The sequence below is a fragment of the Barbus barbus genome (assembly GCF_936440315.1).
Source record: "Barbus barbus genome assembly, chromosome: 41".
Taxonomy (NCBI): Eukaryota; Metazoa; Chordata; class Actinopteri; order Cypriniformes; family Cyprinidae; genus Barbus; species Barbus barbus.
In genome coordinates this window covers 13,609,323-13,627,962 of record NC_136719.1, presented here as the reverse complement: position 1 = coordinate 13,627,962, position 18,640 = coordinate 13,609,323, and the positions used below count along the sequence as shown (strand labels likewise).

Below are 18,640 nucleotides of genomic sequence, written 5' to 3'. Positions count from 1 at the left end.
GACTTTCATGAGCTGTAAGCTCTAATCATCAAAATTAAAACGAAAAAAACTTTGAAATGTTTTACTTTACATGTAATCTAAAATATTTGAAAGTTTCACTTTTTGAAATAACTTGCAAGAAAAACTTTTTTAAAAAACTTTTTCATGATATTCAAATTTTTTTAGATGTACCTGAGTTTAAGCATATATTATTTTTTTTTGTATGTTTGCAAAATGAGGATTTTTGTGCATCTAAAAGTTTATGGGTCGAGTCGAGAAGAAAAAGACAAGATAAAAATCACCACAGAGCCATGTTGACATCCAGATCCAGTCTGGTTTTAGCTCAAACAGTACATTCAAACAATGTTAAGATGTGTTTTTAATGCGTGGCATCCAAATGGGAGAATTCTTGTGGATTAGAAGCCATTTTTGGTCTCCCATTTATTGGTACTCAGCGACCCATTCTCAGAATTCACTTTATGAGCTCATTTCCTAGAATGATTGTGCTTGTAAAATTATGGACAACAGCATTACTTTGGAGCAGCACAATATGCTTGATATGGTCAACACAACACACTTATGAGCAATAATCTTTTTAATCACTCATATAAAGCCGCCGCCCAACCCAGTTGTAGCTGAAGACCAGAATTAGCTCAGAGAAGACAAAACACTTCAACCCAGTACTTGTTTTGTCAGCATGAACATTTACTTTTGCCATGTCATATAACAAAAAGTGATATTAACTAGAAATCAAGTTTCCATGTGGTGTAACTTAGTTTTATTTTAATTCCACAAATTTGTCAAAAAAATTACAAAATACTCAAATGGGGAGAACACAGGACTCACAATCTGCCTTAATTATCTCTACTTTTTGTTTACACCGTGTCATCCCATGGCGACTACTAATATATACAATAAGCTTCAAGAGACCAGTATATATAAATCTTAGCAGTCAGAATGTACATTCTGCTATTGCCGCTTTGAAACAAGAAGCTAAACCATTGACAACACTCAACATCAAAGGTTTAAGACACAAAAGAGGGACAAAAGGAGAAAATGCTTAAAACAAAAGTAAAATGCTGTATACATCTGAGACAGAATAAAAGATACATGACAGTCCAATTACAGAAAGTGATCGGCTTTGGGCGTATACTGCTAAAACAGGCTTCTATGCATACTCTTCAAAGGGTGCACAATGGCTTTTTTTAAACCAAACGGGGAGAATTAAAAACAGTACTAGGAGCTTTGACTGTACTTTGAACTGTACGCTCAAAAAAGGCCAACACACAATCTCACCAGAGATAAAAGTGACTTTTTAGCATGTGTCATTTCAAATAACGAACGTTAATTCTGAAGAAAAACCAACGCAACGAACGAAAATACTGCTTGTAACAGTCGATGATTGCTATCAAATGGCCTCGACATGATGGAGAGCAACTAAAGAGGCATCATAAGTAATGCAATGTCAGGAACGCAGAGAGCAGCTCAAACACGGTCATCATCTCCACTACTGTGAACACATGCACACACAGGTACACAGACTCCAATCCAAGCCACCCTCTTCCCCCAGGCTTCACAGTGAGAATGGTTCTATGAATCTGTACAGTAGGTCGGGAAACTGACTGTGCGAGGACAAACCGGGGGGATTGCTCTCTTTTCCAGCACCCTTTGACGATGTGTAAATCTAAAAGTAAAAAAATGTGCATAAAGATGTCTCGTATTGTCACTTAAAAAAGCAGTCCGGTCGGTTTCGCAATATCTAAGCACTGAGGAACTAGTCGAGATATGAACCCAGTTGCAAAACTCAATGCCGTTCAACTTTGGTACACAGAAAACAGAGCGAACGGCTTTCAAAATGCACTTAAAAAGCCATAAGAAAGCCAATTATAGTTTCAGAACAAAAACTGAGGTTAATCAGTGCAATATTTATTCTTTCCGAATGGGCTACTTGCCCCAATACTCACGAGGCACCGCACATCCTCCTCCTTCAAGTGTTTTGAACGTCTAACTCAGTTTGAGTTCAGCCAAGAAATTAAACATATGGTCATGATGTCATATGGGTTTGTCGCAGACTGTCGATACATATAAAACAAATCAAACAAACAAACAAACAAAAACAAATAAAAAAAGCGTCATCTGAGCTTTGACCTCTAGAGGTGTTTGGATTAAAATCCGGTACCATTCTACCCAGCGAACCCCGTTTCCATGGACCGAACCATCTGACAAGGTTACCTGCTCGAACAGTGCCATCTCCTTCCCCTCTGAAACAAGGGATGACACTTCAGAAAATTATTATATCAGAGGTCTAACGACTCTGTTAGGAATCCACACCTAATAATAATTATAATAATAATAGTAATAATTATATATGTATATGTATATATATATATATTTATATACTATTTACAGACTGAAAAAAATGCCATGCTGCAGCTTTTCTTAACATCATGAAAACCTCCTACAATGTATTAAAATAAACATTGAATTTAAGATAGCACTTTTCAGATATAATGGCCCGACTGTTCTGTTCCTCTGTTTTCCCCCCCAATTAGCACAGTGACAAAGTATCTGGTTCTCTAGCACCTACAAAAGACGTCAGGGAAGCTTCTCAGAGTATGTTCATGCAGGAAAGTCACAATCAGTCTTGAGGACGCTGCCACTACTTGAACGATATATAACCCCCCCGAAAAAGTCAATGTCTTAAAAAAAAAGTCCGGAATAGTGAAGAAAGCTGACAACAGAAAGAAGGTTCCTCAGACGATCCTCGTCACTCCGCCGAACTGAAAACGTTCCTAGGACACGCGAGTTCCCGTGTGTGACAGTTCTGCTGTGACCTCCTGTATCCTGCTGCTCCTCTGGGAGTCCACGGTTGATCACAGCTGCTTGTCGCTTTCCTTCTTCAACCGGCTGGAAAATAGTGAGAGAAGAGAGACATACGGTATTATGATTTTTGAAGCACATGTACGGTCTAGCAAATGTTTGGCTGCGGGACTGACCTGTAATAGTCCTCCTGTCCTGGCAGAGGGCCGCCGTGCATGTGGTGATGACCGTGTAGCCACTGCTGCTCCATGGCCAGTCTCTGTAGCTCTGCAGACTGCGCATGCATGGCCTGCAGCTGGTGTGCCGCTGACATGGGTGGTGGGAGCCCACCTGGGAGATCTCTGGGATATGGAGTGCCTACCGATGACACGGGAAGACTGATTAGTCAATGCCTGGAGAAATGATCGAGAAGCTGCTCATGAACATGTCTTACCGAACACAGGGTGCCGGAGCATCTCGTGTTCGTGCGGGGGCTGTCCGAGCAGGGCGTTGGGGATGGCTCCTGGTGGGTAGGGGAACCGGGCGAGGTGCGGTCCACCGGCCAGTGGGTCTATGAGCGGATGTGCCCCAGAACCTGGGGGACACACAAGACATTCACCACCACCTTCTCCGTGTCAGCAGCTTTTTGTAATGGTACAGAGTCAATATTATATAGAAACACATTTATTAACTTTTCACAGCACTGACATTCAAAATGAACATCATGCTTACAAGACAAGCATGCAACAACATTTAATAGTGGGGATGCATGACATAGTACAGTATTGGTTATTGGCCGATATTGGAGATTTAAAAAAAAAAAAATGTATCAGCCAATATTAAATTTAAACTTTACATGGTAATTTCCTAATTTTTACATTCCCTTTGCAGTCATGTACCACTTCATTTAAAATGTTATAACACAAATTCAACATGAATATCTATTTCATACTGTATATTATTGTGATGCTTCAAACTAATGCATGTGATGTATAAATTAATATTATTTTTTTTGTTTTAATGTTGTGTGTAATTTAATTTGAAAAAAAATCTCTTCGAATTTTACAAATCAACCGTTTATCGGTTACTAGCAATATAAGAATTGCCAATTTAAGAATTTCGGCCAGAAAAAAATTGGTGCATCCCCTTTATTTAAAAACAATTTAATAGCACTTAAATATAACATTTAGCAAATATAATACTTCAAATTTATCTAGAAAAAAAAAATGACAGAATTGGAACATTTCTACTATTTACTGGCCATTTACTGTTCATTACATTACTGTTCAACAATTATCAGTCAGAATTTTAATATCAGTGCACCCCCATTTTATAGTTTTTCTTAGCATGGAAATGAAAGGGATAGCTCACCCAAATATAAAAGTGTTGTGATTAATTACTCAAGCTCATGTCGTTCCAAACGCGCAAGACCTTCGTTCATCTTTGGAACACAAATTATGACCCTTTCTGACCCTGCTTCTTGGATTTCATCAAAAATATCTTAATTTGTGTTCTGAAGATGAACGAAGGTTGTACGGGCTTGGAACAACATGAAGGTGAGTAATTATTCACAGAATTAAAATTTTGGGGTGAATTAACTCTTTAAGCAATTGCCTTTTTTTTTTTTTTTTTTTTTAAACAAAAAACAATCTTCAGTGGCCCAGATGGAATCTGTGGATTATTTTCCAATTTTTTGAACACTGGTGGAATTCTGTAGAATGGATTCAAACAAGTACGTTCTCATAGCTGAGAGTACTGCTCTCTTATTTGCAGCTGAACGCATAATCAAATTAGACAATATATTTCACAAATGCAAGAGATGCATGAGATTCCATGTGGGCCTAATACAACAATCCAGCACACAACATTAGAGTGAAAGGTCCCTCACCTTGGTGCAGCGGGTCCTGTTGGTGCAGGTGTAGGTGTGAATGGATGTGCGAGTGCTGATGGTGGTGTGGCGTCACGTTAAACATCTGGAGCCGTGCGATGGGGTCGTTAGCCACAGATGCCATCCTCTCAACGTGTAGCCTCTCGGCCAACCGTTCGGGGTACGTCATCTCGGGCCGTAGCTGCGGCCCGGCTAGTGCCAGCCGTTCCCGCTCCAGTGGATTCAGGCCCGGGTGGAAGGAGGCGAATGGATGTGGGCCAGCCATGTGCGGGAGACCAATGGGCCCGTGTCGGGCAAAGTGCTCCATGGGGTTGGCGGAAGGATGCAGGCTGTCCAATTCTGGAGGTTTGACCTCGAAGCCCGGCTTCATCCTTTCCATTCTCATCTCCCTCTCGCGGATCTCCCTTTCCCGCATCTCTCGCTCCCGCAGCTCACGCTCACGCATGCTGGGGTCTGCATTGTAAAGGCCGGGCATGTGATAGGCCAGGAGAGGGTCTGCAGGGTTGAGCGAGACGAAGAAGGGATGATTACGGTTGGTGGGGGACATGACGTGGGGACGAGCGTATTCGCTGAGCTGGCGCAGGGCGGGTGTGTCAGGGCCGATGTAAGGGGGCACAGTAGCGATGGTGGTGGGTGGTGGATCAAAAGATGTCCGCATATGAGCTGATCCCGCCATCGGGGGTTCACCCATGCGACCCTCATGAGAAGAACTGGAAGCTTTCTGTAAAGACAGGATATTTAGGAGCAAGCAATCCATACTGAACAATTTTGGCTGAAACCATCAAATAAAGTTGCATTTAAACTTTTATGAAACACATTAGAGCTAACTTACAGCAGCTCTCTCAGCCTCCTTCTCTCTCTCCCTTTCCCGCTCCCTTTCTTTTTCTCGTTCCCTCTCCTTTTCTTTCTCTTCTCGTGCCTTCTGCTCCGCTTCCCTCTTGGCTTTCTCCAACGCCTCCTCCCGCTTCTTTGCCAGTTTTGATGAGGCCAGTGGTGTGAAGTAGAAGTCTGTTCTGGCACACGTGTTGTAACCTCTGTCTAGATGCTTGTAGAACCTGTGAACAGGATAGATGGAAAGTCCATCAGAATAATCATTGAGAATGAATACGGAGTCATTTTGCAGTGTGAAACCTTTCTTCTTGTGACACATAAGCTATGGAAATGCAGAAATCTTTTCCTAGGCCGAATTTGCAGCCATTTGAAAAGCAATGCAATTACTTTGACAAATAAATAACCTCTGACGTGTCCTCTCATTTATACTACACTAGAGCCACTCAATCAGTTTTTTTTATTCGCCAGTGCCATAATGAGCTGCTCTCTCTGTGCATTAGTGAGCTTATTGCTACTCACTGCAATGGAGAGTGAGACAAGGCCAAAGCAGCTCTACAAAGACATGCTCATGTTCTGATGGAGGCTTTCACTGCTATGATGCAGTCATTAATCTGTGTCCTGTCCACGCTTGATGACTGCAGAGGAGCTGAAGCTAGTTTAATTAGGACACTACATTAATAGTGCTACTTAACACAGCTTTTAAACAAGAACATTTTGCACACAGAACCTGATAATGTGTATGATTATTAATAATATACATTTTTAATAAATATAATTTTATTTATAATAAAAAAAGGCAAATTGTATCAGTCATGGGACTCAGTATCGGCAGATACTCAATATTCAATGACTCAGATCTGAGGCACAAATAACTTGATCAGGACATACCTAATATACATATGTTTTTGTATTTTTATCATGTGTATTATATTATTATTATTATTATTATATACTATTTTAATAAATGTCAAAATATATATTAAAACATTTCTTTAAAAAAATTAATTACAGATCATTTTAATTGTTTATTACAATTAAAAAATTATGAATTACTATATCATTCTAATAAATGCAATCAAATCTAATTTTATAACTTGTAAATTTCTGTAACAATAACAACAACAACAATAACAATAATACATTATTATTTTATGTTTATTATTTTTGGTTATAATAAAAACATTGTGTTTAATAAATATTTAAAAATTGTTACCGTGCTGACTGGCTGGCGTGACTGGGAGTGTTGACGATGGTGGGTGGAGGCGAAGGACTCCTCTGTGGTGGTGGAGGACTCTCAGGCTCCTCCGCCTCATCCAGAGGCTCTTCTTTAATTTGTACAGGTGGCACAGTGGAGGGTCCCGGACAGGGTGCGGTGACTGATGCAGGCAGGGGCATGGATATGGAGGAGGGTGGTTGCTGCAGCGCAGACATTGAGCTCGCAACAGAGGAGGGAACGGCGGAGGGTGACAGGACGGGAGAGCTGCCTGGCATGAATGAATGAGGAGGAAACGGGGACTGAGAAGGAGCCGAGTGCGAGGTGGAGGACGAGGAAGGGAGCGGAGGAGCCGGAGGGGGCACTTGACTTCCTGTCGCTGGAAGATTTTGTGACTGGGTGAGCACTGGAGGTTGCACGGGTGGAGGTTGAAGCTGCTGGTTTTGAGACATGAGCTGAAGGGGTGGCGGGTGGGCGGAGGGAGGATGGTGTGTGGATAGAGAGCTGAGGGGCTTCAAGGCGGGTGGAGGGGGCAAGTTGGAAGGCATCTGCGGGAATGGGGGGTGGCTGGGATGTTTGTGTGATTGAGGGTTTGGCATTTGTGGGATGGGGGTGGTTGGTGGAGGTTTGATGTGGGGCATAGGCAATGGTGCGGGCGGGAGAGGCTGCTCTCTGGGAGGCTGGCTGCCACTTTGTGAGGAGGACTGGGATGGAGGGGTGTGAGGTCGCTGTTGTTGAGACAGGGAGGTGGCTTGGGTCTGACCCGAGAGAGCTGAAGGGGGGACCTGAGACTGACCCATTGGGAAGGACTGAGTGGGTAAAGCGTGAGGGTGAGGCATGTGTGATGGCCCTGCCTGGAGAGGGTGGCCCATGGGTGGCATGGGGCCGTGTAGTGGAGGCTGCAGGGACTGAGGGCCGGTTTGAGAGGGTGGAGGTGGCTGAGGCAGGCCCTGCAGTGGGGAATGAGGTGAGGGCAGCCTCTGTGCTCCTGACTGGATGAGAGCCAGCGGACCTGTTGGAGGTATCTGCTGAGGAGGCATGGAGGTAGGGGGGATGGATGGGGACGCCTGAGCGGACAGCGAAGGTGCGCCTGAGGCGGGTGGCGTGGAGGCTGCGGCCACGGAAGGAGGGGCCGGGGGTAAAGCCCCTGTCTGGCACTGGATGACTGGAGGGTGCTGGCCCTGGAGGATCTGCTGCTGCGCCGAGGAGTCAGAGTCACTCTCGTTGTCACGCGGGCTGGGGATGCTGGGAGAGGAGCTGCGGTTGTCCTGGTCAATATCCTTGGGATCGCTGCTACCCTCGTCATTTACGCTGCGACCGTCCGAGCTCTCACCCTCGCCCTCTCCCTCACACTCCGAGGGTGAGTCCGGCCGTTCCTGGAAAGATGGAAAGGAGGAGGAAGGGTCAATAAACTTGGCCATAGCAGTAGTTACTAATGACCGAATAATGGGTGCAGTCACGATCAAGAACAAATAACCTTTGCATATCACAGTGCTTGAGTTGCAATGTGAACTCCTGACATTTAAAGGATATGAAATCACTCCATTGCTACCATACATAACGGCCAAAATAAATACAACTGTAAAATCTTGTGTCTTCACTGGAGTCTGGGTCAAATAGAACTGCCAGGAACCCTTCAGTGAAATTTAGTCTAAGTTTATTCATGTCTTTTGGATTAATGGAGAGCTGTTTTTCCAAGAAAACCTCTAGTTGATAATTTTTCTCCCAAACAAATCGCACATTTCCAAAATAATATGTAGGCACATTATCACTGAGATCTTTAGAAGTACTCAAACAACCATCTTTAAGGCAGCAGCACAAATTTAAAAGTATCGAAAAGAACTGATTAAAAGAAAGAAATCTGTCCAAGCTGTTTCTGTCTAGAGCTGCACTTACTCGTACACAAAATAAGTTATAATAATTGGCTGCTTGTTTAGTAGAAGTTTACTTACCTGTGTTTTAGACTTCTTGACGCTTGCCCTCTCGGACTCCTCTGTATCTGAGGCTCCTTTCTCTCTCTGACGTTTGGCACTCTTCATAGGCGATGGCGCCTCTTCCTTTGTCTTCTGTTTTGACAAAATGAAAACATGTTTCCTCTAAAAACAAGGTCCTGTGATGCACAGTGTGATTTTGATTGCTATAGTCTGGTCATGTAGGTCGTACCTTGCTGGGTTTCTTCATCGAGTCAGTCTTGCTGTCAGTGCTGGAGGTGCTGGCTGCACTGGGTGAGGTTCGCCCGCTGGACCGCAGATCCTCATTGGTTGGTGAGGCTCTGCCATCTGGGCTGGCGGTTTGCTTCTTGCGGCCACTTCGTAGCGTTGACATCTGAACCGAATAACAAAATATCTGATATAACACTGCTAACAATGCTAAAAGACATTATATGCAGTTAAATTGCCACTAAAAGGGAATAAAGTTTGGTGTCTTACTGAGCCGCGATTCCGTCGAGTCCTCATGCTATGCTTCCCACTGAGCCCATCGTCTTCCTCTTTGACAGGTTTGAACATAAACGGTGGTGGGTCTACAGGCTTCTCAATTGGGGGTAGTTCACCGTACTTCTTAAAATGGATCCGGCAGTCGGTGCACAGCAGGATGTTCTCGCGACCCCCGTGGTGCCAGTCCTTGGAGGCTGTAAACAAATTCAAGTTCAGCTGAGCTCTGCTTATTAAACATTACACTAACAGGAAGTGCTCCAGGCCTAGCCAAACACCTCATGGACATGCTAAGGTCAAAGACTCACTCATCCATGCTGAGGATGTTTTCATATCAGAAGTGAGAGTGATGGGAATGCCAACTGCATCCAACAGGTCAGAGGATTTAATAAAGCAAAAAACGGATGAGCAAGCGTCAGACTGGATTAAATTAGAAATGACCATCAGCCAGATGAGGGACGGGGCCGAGCAACAGAGCGCTCTCAAACTGAGACTAATTACAGGCCTGCAGAGGGGATTATTGAAGTCTTCTGAAGGGAGAACTCGTATAGAGTCTTCACCTGTCTCATACTATCACTTTATTAGGGTAATACCTCCGTTATTTGACCCCTGAACAACCAAAGGACTGACAAAACGCATTGTTTGCCGTTTCTCTCACTCAATATTAACGTGCTCATTAAACTGCTGCATAAAATCAGTATCACAGCTGTACTGTTTGTCTAAACACCAACATGATTTGATAGTTTAATACGATCATAATCTGAGCACTCACTGGTAGTGAAACAGTGACGACAGGCGTAGCCCTTCAGTTCCTGCTCGCTGTCTTCACTGTCAAAGTCATCTTCGCTGGCTGAACTCAAGTCCACTGGAAAAGATAAACATGCTGGTTAATGAATATCATTTCACAACTACGGTCTGTTTAAGACAAGCCTGCTACACTTAACACATTATCAGTGGGGCTCTTTGAAGAGACAAGTACAGTACACATAAGAGCGATCCCTCCCCTTTACGTTTCTTATCGGATATGAGATTTCAGCTGTTTACTTTGAAGAATCACAGAGGGGGATATGTGCTCTGAATAGCCATATTAGTACTGGGAGTTTCAGGGATGTCATGTTTAGCTGTGACAAGAGTCTGTTCTCTGTCTCTAGGGGGAAGTGAGGCAGATTGCATTTACAGAACTCGCTGGAAGGTGGGCGGGAGGGAGTGTTGACGGGAGTGGAGGCAGTGCGGGTCTTGATCCGGCGGAAGACAGGCTGTCTGCGGTGCCTGCGGTGGGCTCTGCAACTAGCAGCCTCTGGGGTTTTCTTCCAGTAATAGTAAAAGGTGATCAGCTCCCCCTGTGAGACAGAAAACACAAAAGCAATCTCATGAATCAGCTATTTTTACAAGCGCTCAGATACCCTCAGTGCATGCAACTGAACAAAGAAACACCGCAACTACTATACAAAAATAACGTTGATCTGTTGGATGTGAATACGACTTGATAAGGGAACAAAAAGACCTCAAATGTCAAAATGATAAGGCAGCTGCACTGAAAAACATCAGTTTAGTTTTGATGACAAACAGAAGAGAAGGGAGGAAGTACAGAGTCCTGGACAAAGAATCCATGCCGGGTTTGCCAGCAGGCCGGCTTGTTGTGCTGTGGCCGTGTCTGTCCCAGGATTAGGCAGCGAAGCTCTCTGAATGCTGGGATATTAGGATCAGTACATTGGTGGCTGCCTGGGTGGCAGGCGCTTGAATGGAAACAAAGGAACATGTCAGGGAGAGCTTTGGCGCTACAAATAGGGAGTGAAATGGCTCCAAGCCCCTGCGCTAGAAGAGTCAATTGAACTTTAATCAAACATTCAGAGGGCGCGCTTGCCAGGGAGTAAGGCATATAAATCCTGAGCACAAAAGCCAGCAAAGGAAATCAATACCATACTGAAACATTAACACATGCAATCATGGATCAGAAGACGCTTTGCTGAGAAAGCCTGTGCAAATTAACTGTCGCTTTCCGGACACACTCAAAATACACATGCCCTGAAACCGTTGTCTGGTGGAAAAGCAATTATGCACTTTTCCTGCAGTGGTTCCTCTTGTTTCTCTCTTGTACCTTTCAGTTTCTTTCCAACTGAATCATTTGCCTTATTTTGGATATTCATTTCAAGACACTGCACTGGGACGGCTGGCGTGTCAACGGCTGAGCTTTTAACATACTTTAATGTTTTAATGGTGCAGGAATGAGTGAAGAGGACAGTCATGAGGTTTGACAGGGTCTGTTAAACTCAGGCTGAATGGGGCTTGGGTATCTTTAATGCGTATTGATTGCTTTCCCTCTTTGCTTCGGCTGTTCTTCTTGACATAAATTGGTCATTAAAATGCTGCTCTCCCCAACACATTAACAGCTTTACGGCAAACACTTCCAAACTATTCTTGGCAGCAAGCGGGAAAAACATGTACTTCGAATCCTATCAGACTATTCATAGGCTATTTTATTGCTTGAGTGAATTTTACTGAACCATATAGAGTCGCTTCGGATGCCTACACTTGAGTATATGAATTAGATTTACATAAATCACAAAAAAAAAAAGCTGCAGCAGTCTGATGGAAAGGGTATAAAACTGAGGCTGGCCTGCTAAGCTACCATGTCTGACATGGGCAAACACACAAGATAAGTTTCGCATTTACAGCTTCTTAGGAGCTATGAATGCCCCTTTTTCCAAAAACAATCAAGGTACAGTATAATTTTCATCAAGAAGCACTTGGAAAGTCACATTAAAGCAAAGGCTTTTGTTTTTCAAAATTTAAATCCACTTTTTGGTCTTAAAAATGAAGTGATCAGAATATGTCATTGGAGGAAAAATAAAAATTCATGAAAAATTCACAAAAAGATCAAAAATGCATCCTGAACAGACGAGAAATGTTCTCAAAATGTTTCTACATGCATCAGACACAGAGTATCCCATCTTTGAGTGGCCCAATGGACACACGTACGAGGAATATCAATTATCACAATTACATCAATTACTTGTAGGGGTCGACCGATGTGTGTTTTTCAGGGTCGATGCCGATTATTACAGACCAAGTAGACCGATAACCGATATATTGAACCGATATATATGTCTGGTGTAAAAATTAAAATGAATGTCAAAATTAAGAATAACAAGGGCTCTGACAAAAACGGCCTTCCCTAGTGTTGGTTGCACTTCTTACTTTTGTCTTCCCCCATGCATCCATCTACAATAAGGGTAATATATAAAGAGAGAGTTAAAAGTGGGGCCACTGCATGCTTCATGATTAAGCCTATGAATACTAAATACTAAAGCTAAACAGCTTAGGGAAATGTAAGTATTTGGCTTCAATAATTTACATGTTAGAAATGTATGTGTAATAGCATAACCTCTCATAATTCTTCATTAATTATTTTCGGTTGACTAAATCATAACCTACAAGAGGGGACTATTCAATTCATCATCTAATGCACATCAGTTGATTATTTAAAAAGCGCAATGTATATAATAAGTGTAAATAATTTAATTGTCTTCATAGCTCCATTGTAGAAGTTGCGAAGAAGACCGCAACTATTTTAATGAAACTATAACACTAATAGCCTGTTATAGGCACACTTGGTTCAATAGCCTATTGAAATGTCCCAATTTCCGTCATCCTAATCTTGGCCTATGTGACAGTAACTTAATCTTGGCCTATGTGACAGTATCTTAATCTTGGCCTGTGAGACAGTAATTTCCATTAGTTTTCATTTACAGAGCAGTGCAAATGAAGGCATAAAACATTAATTTATCTTTTAATCAAATGAGAGTTAAACTATTTTTTGGCAAACAAATGTGTTTACTATTAAAATTAAAACATGTAAGAAATAACATATTGTGTGATTGTTCTTTTAAACAAAAGTTGTAATAATTGTAGTAGCATTAGTAAATAAACCAAACTTTTATTTTGACGGGTTGCCATGAGGACCTCTTAAGTTTCTGTAGCCTATTTATGATATGACGATCGTTTTACTCAAACGAAACAGTCAAATGCTCATGAAGTAACTCTCAGAGCAGTTCTGGGGATGATGTTCATATATTTATGTCCTCATTTAGTGACATGGCAGATGCTGAAAACACCGCGAGCGCTTCAGTGTGTGTGTGTGTGTGTGTGTGTGTGTGTGTCAAAACCGCGCGTCTGTGCCATTCACATATACAGAGACACGCCGAACATGCAGAATTCATATTTAAATTGTCTTTTTGCAGCTTAATGTTTACAGATAGTCCATATCATGAGTCGATTTAAGTGTACTGACCTACTTTTGATTAATTCATGCAAACTTTGACAAATTTCGTGACTCCGCGTTATACAGTAAATTCCATTTATATGACTGGATTCCGCGATTCCCCCTGCGTTTCCCCCATCTCGGAAACCATAAATAGATAATATTGAGGTTTTTACAACTTCAGTGTAGTGGATTGTAATTTATTGCAACTTGTGCAAGGTCTGCTGCTGCCTTTGAGAGAGAACTGATGCGTGATGAAGCAGCACCAGTTAGCAAGCGCTTTCGGTGTGAGAGTGCCTTTAGTCTTCCACGTTGATTGGTCGGACTCCTGACTCTCAACAAATCAGATGCGCGGTGGGCGGAGACTGCTCTAGGCCACAGAGTGGTGAGTTCCGACAGGCTGTATCAGAGCCAAATAGCGCGTTTCAAAATTAAATAATTTTATCGGCACATCGGTTTTGAAACTGACCGATACCGATTATCATAAAAATGCTTAATATCGGTGCCAATAATCGGCCAGGCCGATAATCGGTCGACCCCTAATTACTTGTGGGTGGTACAAATGCTTGCCAAATGAGAAACACAAGGCTGACAGATGTCAACTTCAAGTATCCCAGCCACTGAACTAAACAAGCCATTGAAAACACCTGAGAGTTAGTGCTTTGTTAGATCTCTTAAGAATAAGTCTAGCTCCTGTGGGTTATTTATCCGATATGATGAGAGGAAAAGGCCCCGGCCCGCGTCTGAGAGCAAAAGGCTTTTTGGCGGGGTCGGTCAGGGCGCAGGTGCAGGCCAAGGGATGGGAGGCTTCCTGATGTGAAATTTAATTGAAATGTGCAGATCAAAACTGTTCAGCAGGACAGCGGGCTGGCTTTCTTCGCAGCCTAATGACTGTTCGCCACCGCATCCCCTCCCCTTCCTCAAGGCTGCCCCTTGCTTTTTATTTTCCCTCCCTCTATTTGATGTGAGCTTTGAAGCATGAAACCTCAACTTAACGCTACAGAAGATAAAAAGAAAAGGTCATTTTAGCCCTCAACCATTTTCCAGAGCACTTCATAGCTCTTAAATGTCCTAGAGGAAAACAGATGAAAAATTCGCTGGGGTTTGGCGTAATAACACTGTGAAAGGAATCACTGTGGTCATTCAAAAGTAATTTAGTCCACAGGCTATCAAGACAGGTGTCAAGGTTGGAGAAGAGCAGACATCCACGGGCAAAGATAACGCAGTGATGTTTAATGCAATCTGCTGATGCAATATGTAGAGGAGAGAGGGAATGAAGATGAAAAGAGTGATGAAAATGTTTTGAGAGGATCATCTGTGATGACAAATTTCCTTGGGCGATAACTGTACGACGGAGAGCTATAGAAAAAACCCCTTTCAAGCTGGAAGAGAGGAGATGGAAGAGGAAATATGATTTGATTAGAAGCGTGGAGGGGCTGTGCCAAGTCACGGCTCTGGGTATTTCTCTCATCCCTCACTCGTTTCAGCGCTGCCCATTCATTCTGACAAGATGTTGCTGGTTTTTTCGTCGCACAGATAAGAAAAAAAAATATTACATATTTCACAAGGTGTCGCACAGAAACGTAAGACGGGCAAAAAAAGCAGCTATTAGTCTTTTATATAAGGAGATGTCCTACTGTGAAGCAAAATAAAAGATGACAACTGGGGGAGGAAATGTCTCCTGTGAGTTTCTGTTTGCAGGGGAGGCCTGTGAAGCTGGATGCACATAGCGAGTTCGTGTCAAGTGCTAAGACTGACAGCTTGAATAACAAAGCCAGGTCTTTGTGTGTCAAGGTAGGTTTGTTGGAAGCAAAACTGAGATTTCTCTCAACAATCTGTAGTGAGCATCAAATGTCAAACATAAGCGTTTATTTTCTGTATACACTAGTGTGCATAACATTATGCTAACAAAAAAGATAGTCCATCCAAAAATGAAAATTCACTAGGGCTGTCGCGATTCGTCGATTTTAGTGGACTAGTTGATTTTTAAAAATCGTCGACTTCATTTTGTTCGCGTCGACTAACAGGCAAAATACCGGAAGTGGCGCATTTCACGGACGAAATATATAAAATATTACGCATGATATATTAAACCCATTTAAAAATCATAATTAAGCATAATTGTGAACTCACAAACGCTATGATTTAATTAAATAATATGCAATGCAGTTCTAACACAGTATATGCGCTTTATTTCCATGCGTGTAGGTTAAGCACGTGCGTCTCACAGCGGCTCCGTTCACAGTAGCTCCTCAGAATCTGTTATCATTTACATGTGGAGCGACTCAAACTCATAACGTTCATCTGGGAACGCAACGCGTGCCATTTCATCAGATTTGTGAGGTAAATCAGTTATAAATCGATGCAAACACAGGAGAATACATTGCGATTTGAAAATAAAAGCTCAAACCCTCACTCTGAGTTTACACGGTTTGATGTCCACATATTCATTTAATTACAGCGGCTGTAGCATTTCTGTCATAAAGAAATGACCAAATATTAAAGATTAAGTGGACATTTGAATTAAATGGTGCTTGGTCAATATTAAACAGTAATGTGTAAAAACAATCATCCGGTCGTCGACACCCCCTGCAGGCCTTTGTTGTTATGCGTAATCTACATTAGCTCTTATAATACATTATGTATTTTAACAGTTTTGTTCAATAAAACCATATGATTTCTTGCTTTTGAAACTTTAATTGAACTAATTATTAATGCATCATTGCATCATTGCATCATGTATTTTAAGCCATTTTAAAAGCTATTGTTCACTTCTATTTTATTACCACAAAAGAGAAAACATTTAATTAATTATTGGGCCCTATGAAATCCATTTGATTTCCAAATTTATTTATTTTTTTTCATTTTTGTTTTAATGGTTAAATAAAATTTTATTAATCAAAAAGCCTGTCTAATTAATTGAGCTTTACAGTTTTATCTTTACCAAATTCTGTTTTCCATTATTTTCTGGATTCCATTTGAATGGTTCCATTAAATTTTAATAATAAAAAGCATCTTCAATTTATAAAAAAAAAAAATAATTATATATATATATATATATATATATGTATGTATGTATGTGTGTGAAAAAGTGTTGGCCCCCTTCCTGATTTTTTATTTTATTGCACATTTGTCACACTTTAATGTTTCAGATCAAACAAATTTAAATATTAATCAAAGATAACACAAGTAAACACAACATGCAGTTTTTAAATGAAGGGTTTTTTTTTAATGAAGGGAAAACTAAATCCAAACCCACATGGCCCTGTGTGAAAAAGTGTTTGGATTTCATTTGGCTTAAAATATTCTTATGTAAAATTGTTGATTTTTTGTGTGTGGGAAATTAATCGTTTAGATTGCCACTCAATTGATTAATCGATAAATTAGTCGATAGCTTAATCGAAATAAAAATAGTCGTTAGTGGCAGCCCTAAAATTCACCCTCATGTCATTTTAAAACTGTATGATTTACGGTCATTCAACACAAATGGCAGTGTATTTTATTTAAGATACACTGAAAGTCAAAGTGAACATTGTTTGGACCCCATTGACTTCCATTGTTTTGACAAAACAGTACAAAAAAAAAAGAAAAAAAAAGAAATGAACATGTCATTTGGAATGACATGACGGTGAATAAATGAGGGTGAATTTCATACTTTATGAATCTTAAGCATTTTTAAAAATTATTTGTGGTTGAAATAGCACTGGAATTTTGTACGACATGAAAATACTCGGCCTAAAATACATTTTCCCGAATAGCTTGTCCCCCCAGAGCCAGGATAAATGCGTAAAGCTACTCGTGTATGTGGAATTTCCTCCATTAACCCTGAATCTCTAAGCAGAAGAGAAGAGTGTGCCAGGGAGCGAGAGATACTGACAACGTAAGCTTGGAATTATGAGACATTTCAGAATGCTTCCATCTGCAGAATATTTCTAGAGGGTGGATTATCTGACAAGGAAGGGGCTTACCTCCTATCACGGCACAGAGAAATGCTTTTCCACTCTGATTTCGCCTTGAGAAAACCGACGATGTGTGAGCGTGAGTGCACAAACTGTAATTTCCAACAGATTATGCTTCTTTTCATTGCGGCAGACCGTTGGGGAGAAACCGTAGCTGGACCTTCTGGTCATGTGTGTCTCTGTGTGTAGGATGGGTGTGAGGCCTAAACTCCTGTATTTATACACTCATCCGCACTCAGGCCTGGACTTGAACAGATGGTTTCTGTTTTTCCTGGCAGATTTGTGACGAAGCCACAAAAGGCCCCTGCTTTGTCAGTGAGCCAAACGGTTAAGGCTGTAGTTGGCAAATACAGGGGAAGGAGAGCAGCAGAGAATGCAAGGGAGGGAAGCGAGGGGGGAAGAGAAAATGGAAGATAGCAACAGACAATCAAGCCAGCCTGAAGAAAACCTCAAGAGCATTTGCTTGGTTAAACAATGTTTTTGATACGAGAACATTTGTTCACTAGGTAGAGACAGGCGATGTGCAGCTGTAAACAACAATTAGTTGAGTTGGCCCGTGTGCTTTCCGGTTCTTGCAAGGGGCCAATTGTGCCCGTGTATTTGTGGGCGGGAGGGACATGCAGAGGTAACAACAAATTCAAGCCTCTGTAACAGTAAAAGAAAGTCGAAAGAAGTTTCACAAACAGCACTTTACATTTCATACTTTTACGAAATGCTTGATTTTTGCATGTCTTCATTAGCTTAGCAATCTTTATTATATATATACACACACACACACACACACACACAATGACATACACGTTCACACAAAAATAAAAAGATATAATTGATCAAATGCATTAATTTTATTAATTATAAATGCTTTTTTACATTGTCTCTATATAAATATGTATGATTTATATATATATATATATATATATATATATATATATATATATATATATACACATTTGTATAGAGACAAAATGTAAAATGTTGTAAAAAAAGCAAAAAAATATATATATACACTACAAATTATTTTACAGTTCCTACTAAGATATCATTGATGGCTCTACATTTTTTAAATGCCTTGCCACCAATTTTTGCTCCCACTCTAGCCAATCTATATTGACAGTCAATATAAATGCCGCTGTTATACAGTCTGAGAAGAGCCCTGAAAAATCACATTGAGAGACGACGTATATTATTGTAACCTTGCTCCAAAGTCAACAAAGCAATGTAGCACACTGCAAAAACAGGCTCCATTCAAACACGATTGCCCAACCTTGTGGTTAAATC

General features: G+C 41.3%; 1 protein-coding gene across 4 annotated transcripts in view; it reads right to left on the bottom strand.

The window, feature by feature from the left end:
• Positions 1-206: 206 nt before the first annotated feature.
• The window catches only part of LOC306860590 (arginine-glutamic acid dipeptide repeats protein-like), a 182,854-nt gene continuing 164,420 nt past the window's right edge, over positions 207-18,640 (bottom strand). For 2 of the 4 annotated variants that reach the window (XM_079402358.1, XM_079402361.1), the window contains 11 exons: positions 10,320-10,482; positions 9,915-10,007; positions 9,140-9,339; positions 8,874-9,035; positions 8,663-8,776; positions 6,711-8,086; positions 5,499-5,721; positions 4,667-5,387; positions 3,233-3,403; positions 2,976-3,156; positions 207-2,886 (listed from right to left, as the gene is read on the bottom strand). In XM_079402358.1, coding sequence (XP_079258484.1) covers positions 2,853-2,886; positions 2,976-3,156; positions 3,233-3,403; positions 4,667-5,387; positions 5,499-5,721; positions 6,711-8,086; positions 8,663-8,776; positions 8,874-9,035; positions 9,140-9,339; positions 9,915-10,007; positions 10,320-10,482 — 3,438 coding nt within the window. In that variant the 3' untranslated portion in view covers positions 207-2,852. The remainder of the gene's footprint in view (positions 2,887-2,975; positions 3,157-3,232; positions 3,404-4,666; positions 5,388-5,498; positions 5,722-6,710; positions 8,087-8,662; positions 8,777-8,873; positions 9,036-9,139; positions 9,340-9,914; positions 10,008-10,319; positions 10,483-18,640) is intronic. The other 2 variants (XM_079402359.1, XM_079402360.1) reach the window with 1 other exon arrangement.